We start from the raw sequence: 21,631 nt of genomic DNA on the forward strand, positions 1-21,631 counted from the left end.
AAACCTGAGGGATCAGGTGAATAAGATGTGTGTGGAACAACTCCTGTATAGTATTTTTTGTCAGTCTAGCAGAGTGTGGGTGGGTGTTATTACTGAATAGCATCACTTCACACAGTCCCTGTGGTCATTGTTCTTGGACTGCGTCTGCAAAACGCCTCAGCTGTTGGCGATAAATGTCAACAGTGATGGCTACACCATGGGTTAGCAATTCGTAGTACACCACAACATCGCTGTTCCACCAGATGTAGAACATTATCTTTTGCGGGTGTGTACAGGTCTTTCGTGTGTACAGGTCTTTCTAGGGAGAGTTGCTACTTTGTTTGGGCATCTATTCCTTTCTTTTCCTTCTGTTAGCATACAGAAACCCTTTCTTGTCACCAGTAACGATACAAGATAGCATGAGCCAACTCGTGGCGTGCAAGCAGAGGTGCACATATGGCCTCTGCTGATTTTTGCTTAGAACATGCCTTATCCATACACCCGATTTTTGAACCTTCCCCATTGCAAGCAAATGTTGCTTCACAGTAGAATGCTCACAGTTCATCACATTTACCAGTTTCTTGAGTACAATGACACAGATCATTTCGGATTAATGTGTTTAAACAATCTTCATCACACCTCGAAGGTATTCCCGAGTATGGAGAGTCACTAATGTGAAAACAATCCTCCTCAAAACAAGACAACCATTTTCTTGCCATGCTCCGTCCAATGACATTATGCCCACGCAGGGTGCAAATGTTTCTGGCTGCCTCCACTGCTGTCACCCCTCTACTGAATTCGAACTGAAGAATACGTCAGAAATGCTCCGACTTCTGTACTTGGTACTCTTGTTTTCTAACATCCAAAGCTCCACTCACTCTCCAAATGACAAAATGACAAGACATAAACTCAAATGGCAACACGCAACTAAAAAAATAAAAAATTACACTCAATAAATAAACTCATAGCAACAGCAATACCAACATAAAAAACAAAAATGCTACGAAAAAACAAGATTGCTATGAAAAAAAAAAAAAAAAACAAGATTGCTATGAAAAAAAAAAAAAAACAAGATTGCTACGAAAAAAAAAAAAAAACAAGACTGCTACAAAAAAACAAGACTGCTACAAAAAATACAAGATTGCTACAAAAAAACAAGATTGCTACAAAAAAACAAGATTGCTACAAAAAAAACAAGATTGCTACAAAAAAAACAAGATTGCTACAAAAAAACAAAAATGCATGTACCTAATATTTTTCTGCATCTCCAATGTTTTGGGAGACCTTTCTTTCAGGATTACCCTCGTGTAACAGAGAAAGAGGGATATTGCAGAATGGACGGTATCAGCGCAGGAAGTGTTAAGTTATGGTCATACGGCAGGTGGGCATGCTGTGCCCAGCAGCGTGTTCTGTCACCAAGTAGTCAACTCTGTTCTCAGACACAGTTTGGCAGTGGCCATCCATTCAGATGGACAGCTGGTTGGTAGTATTGCCCACATGAAAAGATGTGCAGAAGTTACAGCACAACTGGAATATGACTTGAGTGCTTTCATAGGTGGCTCTGCCTCTGATAGGATAGGATAAGCTTGTGATGGGGCTAGAGTACGTTGTGCTTGGTGAGTGCATCCGACAGGTCTCACAAATGGGTGTCCCACAGGGGTGTGGAACATGTGGCAATGTGTCATAAGGAGGTGTATAAATATACAAGCAAGGCTATTTTTTTACATTCAGTGAGCAATGGAATACCACTTTTGGAGGGATGGTACGGATTGTGGGAAGGACACTCCTTGTTTATTCACAATGATAAATAGACAAAACACTAGTGGAGCATATAGTCAAGTTGTTACTAGTGGAGCATATAGTCAAGGTGTTCAGTCCTTATTTTGAGAAAACAGGATTTCAATACCCTAAATCTTGTAGCTGACACTGTCTCAGAACAAGCTAGGTATAACTATAGCCAACAGACATTGCGGTATGGGCAAGTGATGCCTGTAGCTGACCTGATGGAACAGGAATGAAGTCCAATAGTTCTATGACCACTAGGCCGAATACCAGAAAAGTGAAGGGTTGAAGAAGAACAAGAAGATTCAATGAAAGATAAGTGATGGGCTTTGATCCGTTTTGTTTTAGGGAGCAAAACGAACTAAGGTCATAAGCGCTCACGTCAGAACCATAGAACACTAAGACGAAAAAGGAATTAAAAGCTACTACAAGTTGAGCCCAATCAACAGACGGAGAGACAGCTAAAAACAGAGACTTTCTCTTGGATAAAGTTCCACAAAATACACTGTAGAGACAATGGAGGTTCTGAACAAAAGATTAAATGTCTTTCGCCATATTGCTAAGTGGATAAAAAGCAAAATGTGGGCAACAGCCAACACATCGTTCTTCAAAACGACCGATAACTCAAGTCAGACAACATAAATTAGAACATAAGTGCTTAAAAAAGGGGCATTCCATCACGAAATGGTGAACCATCAAAGGTTGATGACAATGAGCACAAAGTGGTGGACGATCAACACTTAACAAATGACAATGGCTAAAATGACAGTGCCCAAAATACGGAGCCTAGCTAAAATGATCTCCTTGCAGCGAGAGAGCCCAGAGGAGGTCGACCAAAATGCTGGGTGAGGTTTACCTCCCTGGAGCTTGTTCCCATGAAGGGAAGACCAATGGTGAGCCCGAAGGGATACTACCTACAGACTGATGGCAATACAGAGATTGTCACAGGGAATGGAAGAACTAGAGGGCCAAGGTACGTGGACTGCAGCCTTGGCAATAGCACCAGCAGCTTTGTTTCCCCATCAGACTGAGATGACCAGGGACCCATATAAACACCACAGTGGCTCCCTCAGAAGCGAGCAAGTGAAAGCTTTCCTGGACCTGTTGCATCACGGAATTGACAGTGTACAGCACACAGAGGCTTTGAAGAGCACTGAGAGAGTCAGAGCTGATGGCACAATTGAAAAGCCTATGTAGCTGGATGTACTGGGTGGCCTGATACAGAGCAAAGAGATCCACTGTAAATACAGAGCAGTGTTCGGAAGCCGATCCCGAAAATTGTCGGTGCCAATGATGAAGGCATACCCAACACCAGGATCAGTCCAAGAGCCATCAGTGTACAGAAAGTTCCGTGCGGAGGTTGAGAAGCTTACGTTGATAAGAGCGAGTTTGCAATAGTGTCCTTAGAAAGTGAATGAAGTGCAAGGTGAACACGGGCTGCTGCACGAAGCCAAGGTGGTGAAAGGTTCACACCCACTGGAGAAGTGGCAGGTAGTGTGAAGTTAACCAGCCAGAGCAATAGAGAAGAGGAACGCACCCCATATTGGCAGTCAAAGGAGTCAACGAAGAAGGATGCACAGTGTGGATGGCCAGGCATGGCTAACAGCATATGTATCTGCTGAGGAGAATGTCATGTCGGTATGACAGCGGTAGTTTGGCAGGTTCTGCATACAGATTCTCAGCCAAGCTGGTGTAAAAGGCACCAGCGGTCAATGGGATGCCACAATGGTGGATTGTGTTGAGACGGTGTAAAATGGATGGACATACAGATGCATAAAGGAAACACTCACTCTAGTTTTGAATGGACAAGCAATCAGTACAAACTGAAGAGGTGGTTCGCTCCGCTCTGCGGAAAGCACTGCTGAGGACATGTAGGACACTGACGGACCAGATACAGTGGGTGGCAAGGTAAGACACATGGGAGGACCAAGAAAGTTTCCTGTCTAGCATGAGCTCCAGGAATTTTGTAGTTTCAGTGAACAGAAGAGCAACAAGCCCAAGATGTAAAGACAATGGAAGAAACCCGCTGCACCACCAGAAATTCATACAAATGGTTTTGTCAGTGGGAAAGCGAAAGCCATTGCTGATGCTCCCCAATTAAAGACAATCAAGACAACACTGCACAAGGAGACAAGTCTGTGAAGAACTGCAACAGCTCAAAATATCATGAATGAAAAGGGAGCTGGAGATACCCGGTGGAAGAAGCCATAATAGGATTAATGGCAACAGTAGGACCACGCTCAGAACGGAACCCTGAGGCACATAATTTTCATGGATAACGACGTCCAACAAAGCAGAACTCACATGTACCTTGAAAACTTGGTCTTTTAAAAATTTCAAAAAGAAACAGGGTAGGCGGCCATGGAAGCACCACGTACAAAGAGAACAGAGGACACCAGTCCTCCAACAGGTGTTGTAGGCTTTCTCCAATTCAAAAAACACTGTCACAGCCTGGTATTTCTACAAAAAACCATACATGACATGGGCTGACAAAGTGACAATACGGTCAACTGCAGAACGGCACGTTCATAAATCCACCTTGTGCAGTGGCCAGTAAATTGCGAGACTCTAGCCACCATACCAGCTGGGCGTGAATCGCCTTGCAAACACGGCTGGTAAGAGAAATGAGGTGGCAGTTAGAAGGAAGGTGTTAGTCCACACCGGACTTACGTATGGGTACGATAATGGCTTCATGTCACTGTCTGGGAAACGTGGCCTCTGCCCAGGTGTGATTGTATGTATGAAGGAGAAAGTGCTTGCCTGCAAGAGAAAGGTGCTGCAACAGCTGAATGTGAACACCATCCAGACCTGGAGTAGAGGATTGGGATGAAGTGAGGGCATGATCTAGCTCCCTCATAGTAAAAGTGGCATTGTAGCACTCATGATTCTGAGAAGAGAAGGGTATCGTCTGAGCCTCCTCCACTCCTTTCCAATGGAGGAAGGCAGGGTGATAGTGGGTGGAGTTTGAAATCTCCGCAAATTAGTGGCCCGGGGTTGTTGGAGATAGCAATAGGGTCCATTATGACATCATCTGCTATGGTCAGGCCAGGAATTGGGAATGGACTTCGGTCCCAGAGAGCCGTAACAGGCTAGTCCACATGACAGAAGAGGGAGTGGAACTGTTGAAAGAACCAGTAAATGAAATCCAGCTAGCTTTTTTGCTAATCGGAAGATCACGACGACACTGCTCATGCAATTTTTATAATGAATACAGTTCACCATCGCAGGATGACAGTTAAAAACACGGAGAGCACATCTCTGCATGTGAATCGCGTCACGGTACACCTCAGTCCACCAAGAGACCGGGACATGGCACAGTAAAGATGAAGTGCAACAAATGGAATGTTTTGTGGCGGTAAGGATAATGTTTGTAAGACATTCTACCTGTCCATCACAACTGATGAATAGTTGTTTGTCAAAGGTCACCTCCAGTTGGCCTTAGAAAGCTACCATTTGTGTTTACATGTAGGTGGGGTAGGAGTCAGCAAATGGACAGCATATGGGAAATGGTCACTCGAGTGTGTGTCAGAGAGAACGGACCACTCAAGACAATGGGCAAGCTGGGCAGTGCAGAAGGAGAAGTTCAAATGGGAATAGGTGTGCATGGAGTCTGAAAGGAACGCGGGTGCTCCAGTGTGAAGGCAGATGAGGTTGAGTTGATTGTAAAGTCAGCCAAGAGGACACCTCTCTGACAGGTTCCAGGAGCACCCCAGGCGATGGCACACACTTAAGTCACTAAGCAGTAGAAAGGGGTGAGGGAGGTGTGCAATAAGCTGGAGGAAGTCTGCTCAGGTGACTTCGAATGACGGAGGGATGTAAATGGTACACAGAGAAAAACTGAAGCGAGGAAGGAAAATGCAGACTTCAACAGGGCAACTTTTAACATTGCAGCGCATCAGCAATCGTGAATAATTTTATGATTATAAAGAGAACCCGTGGCCCACCAAACATTGGCTGGAGTGAGGAAGCATGCTTCTGACATTTGAGCTACGTATAGCTATTGACATGGTGCACACATACTGTTTATTTTACATTTTATGCGAGTCTTTTGCACTTTTGGGCATTCTGTATTAATGTTGGACCATGCCTCTTTAGACAGTTTGTAGTTTTAGTGTGTTTCGGAGAAGGCGTGGTTATCCGCGCCGAAACCTAGGTCAACATCTGGTTTCTATTTGCAATCGAGACGGATTCTTTATAAACATTAGACCGCAACAGCTTGCAACCGGGTGTTCAGCAAGAGGGTCTGACTATGAATGTCACCCTGATGAGCATCGTGACTTCCCCATGAGATGGAAGGTCAAAGCGGACTGGAAAGAAATGTGAGAGGTCAAAGCGGTCGTGAGGACACAATTTTGATTCCTGGTGGCAGAGAACAAGTGGACACTGCGGTTCCAAAAGCAGCCATAGTTCCTCTTTGTTGGCTCTAAGGCTGCGAACGTTCCATTGGACGAGTGTCATGACCGGGAAGGGGAGGAGGGAAAAAATGAAGGGGTGTCACCTCAGCGACTGCCGAGTGCCAACCTTCGAAATCTCTCTGCTACAGGGCGCAGAGGGTGGAGGATCCTGCTCCATGACATGTACAGAAGTGTCAGTATTCTCCCTCAGTCAGTCTGCGGAGTCAGAACAACAGCTAACTGTGTGGACTGGCTCACAGAGGTCAGCCAGGTGAGGGTATCACACGGTAACACAACTGAAGAGGATTGTCGAATCGCCGAAGGAGAAGACCAATTGTCTTTATTAGATTTCTTGGAGCCTTTGCGGTTGGCAGATGAAGACTCAGATGTTTGTTGGCTAGAGGGAGTGTCCAACCTGCTGGTTGTGTAGCAGCTGATTTCGTCATAAGAGATGAAAATTTAGTGGCTTGTTTCACTGCTGGAGGAGGAGGAGATGGGGATGCTACCATGAAACTAGGCGACTTTACAATCGCAGTGCTGAATCTGAGGATGCAAGTCTGCATGGCCACGTCCTTCATGTAGCGAAATGTAGCAACAATGGTGCTGTAAGTGCTGCAGGGTTTTTGACTAGCCAACAACTTGCTAGTAAGAGGGTAAGGCACTTTTTCCTTCACCCTGATCTCCTGGATGGCCTGTTCGTCGAGATACACACAACATTCTCGGGAGGAGGCTGCATGGTCGCCAATGCAATTGATACAGCAGGGAGAAGGAGTCCCGACAATCTGCCTCACGAGCATCCCTAGCACAGATTAAATATTTGGCCAGGTGTGGACAGAACATTCGATTGTGGTGAATGTACGGTCGGACTGTGATGACTTCATGGCTTGGTTTGATCTTAGATGGAAACACTACTCTATCAAATGTGAGAAAAAGAGTTTGTGTGACCACTAAGGATGTATCTACCATTTTCATCATCCAGTGGTCTGCAATGACGCCCTGATCAGAAATAAGTCTGGATTTCTGCCTTGATCAGACCATCGAGAAGCCCAGTGTAAATAACACCATGTGAAGAATTCAGTATTCCATGGGCCTCGAGACAAACAGGATAGCTGTGGAGGAGCAAAGCTGGAAGCAGTTGTTGTGGATGAGACTCACAAGTAGTCTCCAAAAGCAAAGTGCCATTGTGTAAACGAGAGCAGGATTTCACAGGGCCAGCAACTGCATCAACGCCTTTCTGAATAATAAATGGATTAACTGTAGCAAAGGATGGATCACCTTCAGTACCTGAAACCATGAAGAACCGAGGTGCGGCCATGAAGGTCTTTGAATCGTTAGCTTCATTCCATTTACATTTAGTAGACAGACTGAGATGATGTTTGGCTCATTGTGAGAAAATCTCCCACGACTTTCAGAGCCTCCAACAGCATGCTCCTTGTTGGGGGACCCCCCTCAGATGGGGATGCACCTGCCTTAGGGGAAGGTAAGCTCAGCAATCAACCCATCCTGGACATGGCCTGTACCAGGGGTATGTGTGAATACTACCTGTAGACCCAGGGCTGGGAATTACACATTACCCTGGCACCTGTTATGCGTCGGACAAGTGGGCTCGCCTTCAGGAGCGCATAGGGGAGAAAAAAAAAGACGAACCTCAAATGCCAAAGAGGAGGAGGGAAATTAAGAAAGAGAGGAAAAAAGAAAAAGAACGTAAAAACAGTGGAGGAACTGTCCTGATGTGAGGTTACTGAAAATTCCCAAAAATATCCCAGACTTATTCCACAAGAGAGGGGAAAAAAAGAGTAGCATGAGGATAGACATGCAGTACAGAACGGAAAAGTGCTCCAAAGGCTAAGGCCCCACCGTAGCCAAGCATGAACTCACGAAAACGTGGTGTGCCCCTAAGGGGTGTGATTTGTCTGTCACTGCACTTCCTGGAGACAGCAAAGGTAAAGAATGTACAGAGAAACTAGGTACACTCGTGTGTGTGTGTGTGTGTGTGTGTGGGGGGGGGGGGGGGGGGGGGGGGGTGTTACTCGCAAGCATGTCAAACAGGCACGAGAAACAGTGAAGCTAAACAGTATGCTACTTAACTGTTCTCCGAGGGTCAGAGACCCTTACATTATCGTAAATACTCATAGTAGAAATATTTGTATTAGCGTAGAGAAAACAAGGAGGTGCCAGCAGCAATAGGGGCTTTTTGCAGTACCAGTATTTGCTGTTGTAATAGTACCAAGAGTAGTAGTTCATAAAGATAACTGTGTAATTAGTCACAATAGATTGAAGTAATGAAAATCTATGGCTCTTTTCTGTCACAGTAAAGGAACATCTGAGAGTGGGAAAGATGGTGTCAGGGAACTAAACGTAGAGTAGCTTATATGTACCCATATACAGTAAATGTTAGAGCTATAGTAGTAGAAAAAAAAGAAGATAACTAGTAAAATACTATGACAGGTGCTGTAAACTTAGTTAAATTTTTAGGGAAAAAAATATCATAGATTCACATAAATGTGACAGCCCATTGCTGTTGTCAAGAAAGTGGATTACAACAAATAAATAAAATAATTAGTTGGTTCAAATGACTCTGAGCACAATGGGACTTAACATCTGTGGTCATCAGCCCCCTAGAACTTACAACTACTTAAAACTAACTAACCTAAGGACATCACACATATCCATGCCTGAGGCAGGATTCGAACCTGCGACCATAGCAGTCATGCGGTTCCAGACTGAAGCACCTAGAACTGCACGGCCACACCAGCCGGCCAAAATAATTAGTTCAGAGTGATATTAGATAATGAAGGTGTGTCCATTAGCATTTGGTTTATTGAGATATTAAGAGTGTGTGCAGATATGGTGGTGTAGATTCGGGGGAAGAGGGTAATGCCTGTCTGTAAAGCTCCCCAACATACTGGGCAAAGGACTGCTTGTCACTGCAGATGCACTGTCCACTTTGACAGAAGTAGTGTATTACCTGATTTCTTAACGGAGGGCCCCTCGCCGTTGGCATGAAGTAGACATATGTGTGCAACTGCAGCAGCATTTTGTGCTGCAGCAGCCAAACAACTACCTTCACCAGCTGCGACTGCTGCTGCGGGTGGTGTAGGGGGTTCTTCTTCTGCCCCAAGGGAGTTGGCAGTGAGAAGTCGCTCATCACCTGGAGGAGACAGTTTGACAAATGGTAATCGTTATGACCAAATTGTGTTATGATTTAAAAAGCTGTTCAGTATTAAAGAAGTAACAATTATTTGTACGTGGGCATGCTGCAAAGTAATGTCACTGAATTTATGTGAAAACTCTTAAAGCTTTTTAAATAAAACAAACTTTATTAACATTCTATATCTGCGTGATTCCTGAAATTTTCCTGGTGAAAAGAGTATTCTGTGATGTTTCAGGACTGTAGCTGGATGACATCGACTTCCTGCCACAGTATTTCAGCTGACAACCAATGAGCCATCTTCAGGTGAGTGTTTTGCACTGACGGTTACTAGTTCACATCGTTGACTTTGTACCAAAAATTGGTGTGGAGTTGCACGCACAAAGGTAGTTGCTATGTGAGCGACCTATGTCAAATTTCATGCCCTCTTCCATTATAATGTATAATGCTGATACTACACGCATGCTCTCTCAGGGTGTATACGTAGACAAGAAAAAAAGCTTTCTCATCAAAAATACACTTTCCCCTCGGTGAAAACACACTATACCCTGGGTGGTTGCACATTTTTCTTTGTTAAGTGACAATATACTTTCTCTTGGAGCTGTAAAACATATCAATCCTTTGAATGGTAAAGGTTTTATACAACAGGTATAGAAGTTCACAGCTTTTTAGGAAATGAGATCCAGCAATAAAATAAAGCGTTTTGGTGAACTGCTGCAACTATATACACTCCTGGAATTTGAAATAAGAACACCGTGAATTCATTGTCCCAGGAAGGGGAAACTTTATTGACACATTCCTGGGGTCAGATACATCACATGATCACACTGACAGAACCACAGGCACATAGACACAGGCAACAGAGCATGCACAATGTTGGCACTAGTACAGTGTATATCCACCTTTCGCAGCAATGCAGGCTGCTATTCTCCCATGGAGACGATCGTAGAGATGCTGGATGTAGTCCTGTGGAACGGCTTGCCATGCCATTTCCACCTGGTGCCTCAGTTGGACCAGCGTTCGTGCTGGACGTGCAGACCACGTGAGACGACGCTTCATCCAGTCCCAAACATGCTCAATGGGGGACAGATCCGGAGATCTTGCTGGCCAGGGTAGTTGACTTACACCTTCTAGAGCACGTTGAGTGGCACGGGATACATGCGGACGTGCATTGTCCTGTTGGAACAGCAAGTTCCCTTGCCAGTCTAGGAATGGTAGAACGATGGGTTCGATGACGGTTTGGATGTACCGTGCACTATTCAGTGTCCCCTCGACGATCACCAGTGGTGTACGGCCAGTGTAGGAGATCGCTCCCCACACCATGATGCCGGGTGTTGGCCCTGTGTGCCTCAGTCATATGCAGTCCTGATTGTGGCGCTCACCTGCACGGCGCCAAACACGCATACGACCATCATTGGCACCAAGGCAGAAGCGACTCTCATCGCTGAAGACGACACGTCTCCATTCGTCCCTCCATTCACGCCTGTCGCGACACCACTGGAGGCGGGCTGCATGATGTTGGGGCGTGAGCGGGACCGTAGCCCAGCTTCATGGAGACGGTTGCGAATGGTCCTCGCCGATACCCCAGGAGCAACAGTGTCCCTAATTTGCTGGGAAGTGGCGGTGCGGTCCCCTACGGCACTGCGTAGGATCCTACGGTCTTGGCGTGCATCCGTGCGTCGCTGCGGTCCGGTCCCAGGTCGACAGGCACGTGCACCTTCCGCCGACCACTGGCGACAACATCGATGTACTGTGGAGACCTCACGCCCCACGTGTTGAGCATTTCGGCGGTACGTCCACCCGGCCTCCCGCATGCCCACTATACGCCCTCGCTCAAAGTCCGTCAACTGCACATACGGTTCACGTCCACGCTGTCGCGGCATGCTACCAGTGTTAAAGACTGCGATGGAGCTCTGTATGCCACGGCAAACTGGCTAACACTGACGGCGGCGGTACACAAATGCTGCGCAGCTAGCGCCATTCGACGGCCAACACCGCGGTTCCTGGTGTGTCCGCTGTGCCGTGCGTGTGATCATTGCTTGTACAGCCCTCTCGCAGTGTCCGGAGCAAGTATGGTGGGTCTGACACACCGGTGTCAATGTGTTCTTTTTTCCATTTCCAGGAGTGTATGTCTTACAAGAACGATTATAAATTCGCTGTTGTGCACTGAACATTTTATGGGATACCTGGCTGAATACATGTTCCGTCAAGCACTTTGACTTTTCCATAGAAAAGCCATTTATGTGTGAAATCACTGAAGAACTCACCTCACACTTTTTTTTTTAAGGATAATTATACTTTTCACCATCACTGATGCACAATTTGTAGTTTATGAAATCAGTAAAATAAATATGAAAACTAACCTTGAAGCTTGGTCTTTTTTAGTTACACGTTAGGATATATAACAAACAAAAATTTTAAATAATGGCACAAATGGCTGGTCTTCTGAACCCGAAGTTTTACTAAGTGGCTGGTCCTCAAACTTTTGGCACAAGTCAAATGCTCCTTGATTTAAATGGCACATTCTCACATGCAATATAATTCAGCTCATGTAAAAGGAAATTTACTTTGAAACTAATACTTTACAAACCACCATTCACATTACTTTCCTGCATCCTGTTAGACATGTAAACAGTTGTGACATCACAGTTACTGAAAGTAGTTTGTTGTTACGACATATTACATAGTCTTTATCCTACAGCCTCTGACACATTTTGCCGATAAAAGACACTTACGCAGTCACTGTGTTTTGTTATTGCAAATGGCAAATTTTCTTTGAAACTTAAGTTTTAATTTAGGATTATTCTCTCGTTTGTGTGTTATTGCTGCAGTATTATTCTGCTAGACTGAAATTATTTGTTAGAGTGGCAGGTCTTACCAGTCAAAATTACAAAAATTTAACTGAAATCCAAAACAATGAAAAATTCCTGAACTTTTCTTGAATGAAATAATTCCAGTGTTTTTCCCAGATTTCGCGATTCTCTTGGGGCACGTAACACCCCTGTCTCTTTCAGAGTGCGGACTGAGAGATAAATTCACTGTTGAATATAATTTTGAGCAAATTAACAGTGTTGCCATGGGTAGTCCTCTCTCCCCTCTGGTATTAAAATTTTCATGGTACACTTTCAGGAAACAGCACTTGATTCGCGAAAACTTAAACCAAAAGTTTTCTGGCAATATGTCAGTGGTATCTCTGTAGTGTGGTCCCACAGTGAAGAAGAACTGTCATGCTTTCTGCAGCACCTGAATCCAATCCATGAGAATATCAAATTTAAGATGGAAGCAGATAAGGGCAGTTGCCAGCTGTTTCTGGATGCTTGGTCAGTTGGAAAGTGGATAGATCAGTGTGGCATTCTGTTTATTGTACGAACACACATACAATTGCAAGTATCTAGTTGCCACCACGCATCACATGCTATGGGAATCCTTTGAACATTGGTGCACTGGGCACATCTTGTGTCTGGTGAAGACAGCCTTGCAAAGGATTTGGAACACCTACAATGTGTGTTCAAAGATAATGGGTATTCTCATCTGATCAACACAGCTTTAGAATCTTAAGGAAACATGTAAAACAATCTTCCACCCACCTACAAAGTCGTGTGCTCCACTTGATTTGGTGAAGGACAATCTGGAATTATGGAGGGTTGGAATCTACAAAATACTTTGCCAGTGTGGCAAACCCTCTATTGGTCACACAACACACACTGCGTGTGAAATGTGCACTGAACATAATTGGCACATGTGCCTTTCTCAGACCAGTAAGTCAGCCATACCTGAGAATTGTTATCTCCACATGACATTCCATGGATTATACAGCTACAGAAATCTTTGCCTTGACTAGATCCTTCTGGGCTTCAATAATTAAGGAGTCAATGGAAGTACGTTTGGCATAAGATCTGATGAATCACAATGGTGGTTTTCAACTGGATAAGACATGGAACCCAGTGATTTCTTTAATATACTCAGAAAAAAAAACATTTTATGATTAATGACATGTCTGATGATTGTTAATTTTATTAATCTGACATCTGAATTTCACCTCTGTGAGCCTGCAATCCGACAGAGCATGCATTTAGTATCACCAATAAGCATGGGCCTGCACACCAGAGATGGAGCAATATTGGAAGAAGGAGTGAAACTCGATAGAGGTCACTCACGTAGCAGTTGCTACGGACTAATTTCTGCTATAATGTGAGCAATGTGAACTTATAATCTCCAGTGCAAAACACTCACCTGAGGATGGCTAAAAGGTTGTCAGCCAAAATACTTTGGTGAGAACCCTGGCAATGAACACGTCTCCTCAGACCAGATTGTTGATACAGTCACTATAGAATGTCCGACTTTGTTGACGGAGCTACAACCTCACTTCCACTTCCATGGCATCACCACCATCAAAATGAAGCTCTCAAAGGTGTACTTTAAGTTTTGGGAACAGATGAAAATCAGAGAGGTCCAAGTGGGGACTATAAAGAGGATGATCAATGATAGTGAACCTCAAGCAACAGATTGTTGTAAATCACCATACAGCGGCGATGCTGAGTCGTAGACAGGCACAACAAAAAGACTATCACAAATAAAGCTTTCGGCCAGTAAGGCCTTCGTCAAAAGTACACCACACACACACACACACACACACACACACACACACACACACACACACACACACACACACAAAATTCACACACAACTGCAGTCTCAGGCAACTGAACGCACACTCAGGAGACTTCAGCTGCCTGAGATTGCAGTTGTGTCTGCGAGTTGCATTTGCGAACACGTGTGTGTGTGTGTGTGTGTGTGTGTGTGTGTGTGTTGTCTATTCTTGACGAAGGTGTTATTGGCCAAAAGCTTTCTTTGCGACGGTATTTTGTTGTGTCTATCTGTGACTTAGCATCGCCGCTATATGGTGAATAGCAACTTTCCTTTTCATAATATTGTTACATTCCATCCTGGATTTTCCATTGTTAGGTTGTTGTAAATGTCGCAATACTCGTGTGGTCTGGCATTGTCATGCTGAAGATGATGGTGCTCCGTGTGTGGAAGAACTCTTTGAATTCATGTTTTCAGTTTTTTGAGGGTCTCACGGTACCTTTATCATGCCCTGACACAGTTCCATTACACACTGTCACACTGCACGCTGCCATGCTACAATTTGGAGCCCTGTAGCAGCGGAGGGTTGCAACTTGGGTCAGTAACATGCATGGCTTGTAATAGCTGAATCAATATTGAGAACAGAATAAAAAATTCAGAGGCATTACTTTTCAGCAAACATATTGAAAAACATCCAAGAGGATGAATGGTGTATTGATAAGCATTAGGCATGAAGGTAACACACAGAACATCCCAACTGCAATATTTAACATTTTTAATGCTACATTAACAAAGCTTTTTACAAAATCTATGCAAAATTATTAACAGTAGAATGATAAAGATAGCTAATGTCCAGCTAATGGAAGAAAAAAATAGGTTTAGAAAGTGATGATCTTGCAATGATAATGTTGCTACTGCACACCCGTTGATTGAAAAGTGACATGAATACAACCTGGAAACAAATTGCATTTGTAGATTATGAAAAGGTTTTCAAGAGGGTGAACAGGAAATAGAGTATCCAAGACATTTAACATAATAAAAACATTGTATCGATACACAGGAATTACAAGAAATACAGTGAAACAGGAAGTTAAACAGAATCAGATTAACACCAGAACACGTGCGCGCGCGCATGCACTCGCTCGTACGCACGCATGCACACGCGCGCGCCCACACACACACACACACACACACACACACACACACACACACACACACTTGCCTCTGAAGAATCAAAATGACCTCCACTTTGCTGCATATCACCTAAATTAAATACGTAAGAACTAACCTCTAAGAATTTCAGAAAATGAACAATAATTAATATTAGGAAAAGGATGGATTGCTACTGACCATAAAAATGATATGTTGATCTGCATACTTACAAAATTAAAAGACATTTACACTTAGCTTTCCAACAAAGCCTTCTAATTTTTTAAAACTGCCATCTCTTGCAGTTCAGACCGGAATAAAATTGTCATGCTGAACAGCAATCTGGAGTGGTGGCAGGGAAGGGGAATGGCAGACAGAAAAGGAGAGAAGCAGGGAAGGGGAAAGACAGGCATGACAGGCATGACAGGCATGTGCACTGGCAGAGGGCGGCACACAAAGAGGGTGAGGGGTTGTAAATAGAGTAGATGATACAACAGAGAGGGTGGAAACTGGTGGGTGGAGGGTGTGGGGACAGTGGGTTACTGTAGGTTAAGACAGGGATAATTTTGGGAAATGCGAAATGAAAAGAGCACCTGCAAACTAGATTTACCAAAGTTCTTATTAGTAAGTCCTGCCATATGGTAGGTATGATAGGCGATAATGTCTCTATCAACAAAACTTTCAAGTCCAGGAACACTAGGTACTCCTGTACCTCCACGTACTATGGCTACAGTGAGCCAACCATTACCGTGATCGAAAGTATCGTTAATGTCAATACTAAAATTAAGTCTGCAACCACAGAAAACATAAGGTCCGTCAACAAGTGCAGTAGCAGCAACACTCTTAAATGGTATGCGATTCTTCTTGTGGCCTGCTGTTGTGGCGAACTCGATGTTCTCGATTGTTTTATAAACTGTGTGTTTAGAACGGCGACGAATTCTCCTGTAAGGCATCGTGTCTCCTTCTGCATTGTCTTTGTATACTCGTAATAAGAGAAAAATATCTGTTAACGAGTCTATATTTATTTGGGTTAAAGGTAAAGGAGTATGTGAGTATGTAAAGTTTGTTGGTGACTGTATTTTCATAAATAAAATTATCTCTATGCAAACTGATCTGTAGCGTCAGCCATTAACTGGACACGGGTACATCACGAACAAACTACTGATATGAGTGTGCTGGTGCCTATGGAAATGACAAATAACGACCTGTCTTTTTCAAATACTCATGGTACGGATAGGAAACTAAGACGGAATCTACAGGAAAAAATCAGTCTTAGTCTTTGTTACTCAGCCCTCCTAATTAATCTTAGACCCGAAAAGTGCCACTACAAAACGGCTGAAATATCAGTCTTGGAAATTTGTGGTAAGGTCTTATGGGACCAAACTGCTGAGGTCATCAGTCCCTAAGCTTACACACTACTTAATCTAACTTAAATTAACTTACACTAGGACAAAACACACACCCATGCTCGAGGGAGGACTCGAACCTCTGACAGAGGAAGCTGCATGGACCGTGACAAGGTGCCTAAGACCACGCGGCTACCCAGTGCAGTGAAATATCAGTCTATTTCAGTATTTTAAGTAATTTATAAGATGATGTGGCAGTGCATCCAGAAGGATTTTAATGAAATTATTAGACAGTTCAGTAATGAAGTGGTCTTCAATGAATATATTACAAGAGTATTACTAAACATTGGCTAATGTGTTCATATTAGCAATATACAAATTTTCCGTGCTTGTAATAAAAATTTTGTTGAAACTTGTGAGGTGAGGCAGGAAACAAAACATGCTAACCTGCAGCAGATTGAGCCCTGGGAAGCTTTCTGAGAACCTCTCAACCAGAGGACTGTTGATACCAGTTGGAGCGTCAGGTGAAACCACATACACATTGTTCTCACACAGTGGGAAAATCACAGTTGCCTTTGCCCAGTACACCAAATGTCCTGTTAGCTGGAACACCTGTAAAAAATTAACAGAAACAATTTAACATACATTTACAACTGCAGTTTTCATTCACGTGTGTTATCTGGGCAAAACCTAACTGCACTCTGATACATCAGGAAAGACACACCAGATTGACGTGACAAAACTTTAGATACTAGAAGTCTCGATCATAAATTTTCAGACTTCTTGTGCATTGTCTTTGTGCACCCACACAGCACTACACACGACACATCTTTTACTAGCCAACTGCAATAACTGGAATTCCATTCTTCTGGGATTTCATTCTTCTCCTCTGTAAACAACATCCTAAATTTCTCCAGAACGTAGTTTACAGCACTTAACAAAGTGCTCTATGCCCTGTTTCTATACCATAATGAAACATGTACTTTGAAAGAGACTGGACTTCATTACTTTTTTGAGCCAATATCATTGTTCTTGTTGACACACAATAGATGTTGTTCTGTACAGGTACAATTATGTTTGTCAATAAGAACAAAGCATTGAGTGAAGAAGGTGAGGGCGAGGGGGAGGAGGGGAAAGGAAGCAATAATAGACTGGCAAACTATCGAGATGTCCAAAATTTTTTGTGGGAGCAAATCTAGAACACTAAAGACACATAGCTGACACTCTTTACAAAGCCTCTGTTCAGCTATTTTTATCCATATGCAGCTGCTGATTTTGGCAACAGATTGTGACACAGCCACCACAGAGAATGGGGAGTACATAAGACAATTAGCCCAGTTTCATATCAATAACATCCCTGTACTTTTCTGTTGTTTCAGTCAGTTTGGCAGTTACTGACTTTATTCTGTATAGCCAAATCCTCTCAGAAACAAAAAATATATATTTTTAATCATAAAAAATGGTGAAATAAGAAGTGATTGACTTCTATCCTGACTGTGTGACTACTTGGGTGAAAAATAGATAGGAAACGTGCCATTGCTGTACTGACAAAAATAAATCATCCTCTTCAGTTACGTAACTGAAACAGATGTTCTTGTTCAGGTATCATTGTTTTCTGAATTTTATAGGATTTACAGTTGTTGCCAATTTCTAGAGAACAATTAAAATGCCACTGCTCTTATGGAAAGGTAAAAGTTTTACACTGGCAGCTGAGGATGTTAAAAGAACTACCAGAACATTAGCCTGATTCATCTAATCTCATTCATTAGTGTAATGTGGAATAAAATTTTAGTTAAGGTCTTAAATTACACAGAAGATATTATTTACATAAAAATGTGAAAATAGAGTAACAGCAAGAAGTAGGCCTTGACACTCTTCTATGTTGCAAAATAATTATGCAACCAGCGATAGTTTTAACAGCCTCACAACACAATTACTTCCATGAGAAATTTATTAACTATTCAAAAACTGACAAAAATACAATTCATTAGTATAACATTAGGAATAAAAATGATCTCCACTACACATGACTTAAATTTCCATCTACAAAGGTGGCAGGAAAAATAAAATAAAATAAAATAAAATTATGATTTGTCATCGGCCATGTTTATGTGAGAGAGAACTTCCAGAAGATGGAGCCAGAATTTCGACATGTTTTTCACTCTCCTATCTACAGGTTACGACTTCAGTTGGTTTTGCTAGACTAGTCAAATATTAGTTTTCCGATCATTAATTTTTTTTTTTTTTTTTTTACATGAATGTCCTCTGGAAATCAGCTGTCCTGGTTTCAGATTTAGTCAGCATGATGATTGTTTCTCTTCAGTTAAGAGTCACTCTGTACGGAGTAGCCGAAAATGTTTAAAAGCAATACGTACCTGACAACACACGCAAGTTTCAAAAACAGTTGTGCATTTACACAGGAAAAAAAATAAACTGTGGGAAAGGAAATCTGCCAGCTAAAATAGCATTACCAGAACCAACATTGGAGTGTTTATATGACCAACCAGAAGTAGTATTGGGAAACTGGTTTACAAAATACGGTTTTGGGAGCCCCATGTTAATGTAATGGCAACATATGACGAGGCTCAAACTGGGAAAGGAAATCGGCCATGTCCTTTCCAAAATGGCCTTTCTAAATCACCTGCCCCAACATTTACCTTTAGCAGTTTAAGAAAAATATGGGAAACCTAAGTCTGGACAGTCAGGCAGGGATTTGAAGTGTTGGCTTCCAGACTGTGAGTCCAGTGCCCTACAGCACCGCCTTGTTTGGTAATTATGAAGTTGCAAAAAACGTTCACTGACTTCTTAGTAAATGAAATATGCTGGCACGTAACTTACTTTTATAAACAAACTGAAATAAATTCTGTTGGACAATTTATTCTCTTCCATACAGGAGTTAATAATAGGTGATGGAGTTGCACTCACATGCGCACATTCGTTGAAGTCTCGTCCAAATGAAAAACCAAATTATTTTGAATTTGCTGCCATTCCATATCATCACATCATTATGGATTAAGTTATGTCTGATCCATGTAACACACAAACTACTAATTTATATCATCTACTGCACATCGATACCTACAAAGTTACTGTGCAATTCACACATAACTCGCAGAGAGTTTGTAGAACCATTTTCAGTTTATTTTTCGATTGTTCCATTTTTGAATAGCATGTGGGAAGAATTAACAGCTAAATCTTTCAGTATGAGATCTGATTTCTCTTATTTTGTTATGATAGAAAATTCAGGATGGAATAACGACAATATTATGAAAAGGACATATTGGTCATTTCTCCTCCTGTAGGAGGGTGTGAACAAATTAATTTTGCATTTGGAGGAGGAAGTTAGTGATTGAAATTTCATGAAAAGATCTCACCACAATGAAAAACAGCTTTGGTTTAGTGACTGCTGTCCCCACTCACATATCATATCCATGATAATCTCTCCTATATTTAGTGATAGTTCAAAACAAGATGCCCTTCTCTGAGCTTTTCAGATACCCTCTGTCAATCTTATCAGGTAAGGATCCCATAAAGTGCAGCACTGTTCCAGAAGCAGACCGACAAGCATAGTATAGGCGTCTCTTCAGTAGATTCACTGCAGCTTCCAAGTTTTCTGCCAATAAAGTGTAAACTTTCATTCACCTTCCCCACAACCTTTTCTGCGTGACAGTTCCAATTGAAGTTACTCATAACTGTAATCGTTAAATCTCCAATGTTTAAACTTGTGTGATTTATTGTGTAATTGAAAGAAGAAAACAGTACCGTACCACAAAATTTCCAGAATACCTATCAATACAGTTCACCTACAACATACAAATTTCAGGTACGTTCTATCTGGACATTAAAAAACAACGCAAAGATATAGGGGTGACTTCAGCCAAGCCTCATCAAATAAAAAGAATGTTTCAGGATCAAGTAGCCAGCTGCAGTATCGAATTCAAATAACAGTATCTGTCAAGTTGCTGGATCCAACCCAGAACACTTTGTCTCTTAATTAGAATAAAGTAGCTTGCTGAAATATTAACTTTATTTATTCAGTTGTATTTTTCACTAGACATCACTTTTTTCATATGTGGTGTTAGTGTTTAACAGTGTGGAATGAAAACATAGCATATTCTGCAGCACACTCCATATGACTGTTATTCACATCTTTCACTTAAAACTTTTTTTATTTAATTTGGCAAAGCAGTACTATTAATAGCAACCTTATATTTAACTGTTTCCATGCAGTCTTTAGTATTACTCTTGCCTTTATATGCAACAGAAAGTTCTCCAATACACAGTGTGCAATGGACATCTTCACCGTTACTGTCATCACACAATTTCAAAAATTTCTATTGCTGTTGCAGCTTAACATTAAAGACACTTTCTTTTGTCCACAGCTCACTGATCAGACAAAAATCAGAGACAAAATTACCAAAACTGTGTAGACGAGTTTCTTCACACATGAAAACAACATTAACAAATTGGCCCTGATGTGTTGGGAAATGACAGAGTGAGAAGTTGTGGCAGAACCTTCACCCATGCCTCCCCCATCAACATCAGCACCTGCTACTTTCTCAAAAGTCATCTGAAAGAGACATGGCCATGATAGAATGTTTAAAAACACAATGTCGAACATAAAAGTCTAAGAGTTAAAAAAAAAATTCTCCCCAGTTACAAAATTCTCAAACCCCTTTACTTTTTGCAACCCTGGATATCACCCAGGACAGGATTAAAAACCCAGCACTGTCCAGGCTAATCCCGGACATGTAGTAAGCCTACTCAGACTGCATGCGAGTGGTAATGATTTGATTTAATTAGGGAGACAAAATGACAGTGGTCCTAGTCTCCTGTTAATCACTGGGAAAATGAGTTTATAGTGGGGTATTTCTCCCTGGCATCTTTGTAATATCAGTCAGTGCCCACGAAGAATAGTAGGAGACCATTCATTAGGCTTTTGTTAGACACGATCTCTTCAGGAAGTAACAACCCAAATACTTTCAAGACACAAAGGAACTGAAGACATTAGCTGCCAGTGGGCATTGATTTAAATTGATGGAGAAAGTTTAGAAAACGTAACTCAGGGGGAAAAACACGTTTTGAAAAACCTTTGATATGCAGCAACATGTATGCTGCATATTTTCGTATTACGAAGGTATAAATTCGAATTCCACCAAACACTGCCATGTCACTTTCCGAAGCACTGAAATCGAGATTGCGATGCGCTTTTGTAAGCCAGTCATAGCTCATGTCACGTGATC

General features: G+C 42.4%; 1 protein-coding gene across 2 annotated transcripts in view; it reads right to left on the reverse strand.

The window, feature by feature from the left end:
• The window catches only part of LOC126425168 (GATOR complex protein NPRL3), an 89,130-nt gene that overhangs the window by 18,976 nt on the left and 48,523 nt on the right, over positions 1-21,631 (reverse strand). For both annotated transcript variants that reach the window (XM_050088120.1, XM_050088119.1), the window contains exons 4-5: positions 16,836-17,000; positions 9,124-9,306 (exon numbers count right to left, since the gene is read on the reverse strand). In XM_050088120.1, coding sequence (XP_049944077.1) covers positions 9,124-9,306; positions 16,836-17,000 — 348 coding nt within the window. The remainder of the gene's footprint in view (positions 1-9,123; positions 9,307-16,835; positions 17,001-21,631) is intronic.

This window comes from Schistocerca serialis, chromosome 10 (genome assembly GCF_023864345.2).
Source record: "Schistocerca serialis cubense isolate TAMUIC-IGC-003099 chromosome 10, iqSchSeri2.2, whole genome shotgun sequence".
Classification (NCBI taxonomy): Eukaryota; Metazoa; Arthropoda; class Insecta; order Orthoptera; family Acrididae; genus Schistocerca; species Schistocerca serialis.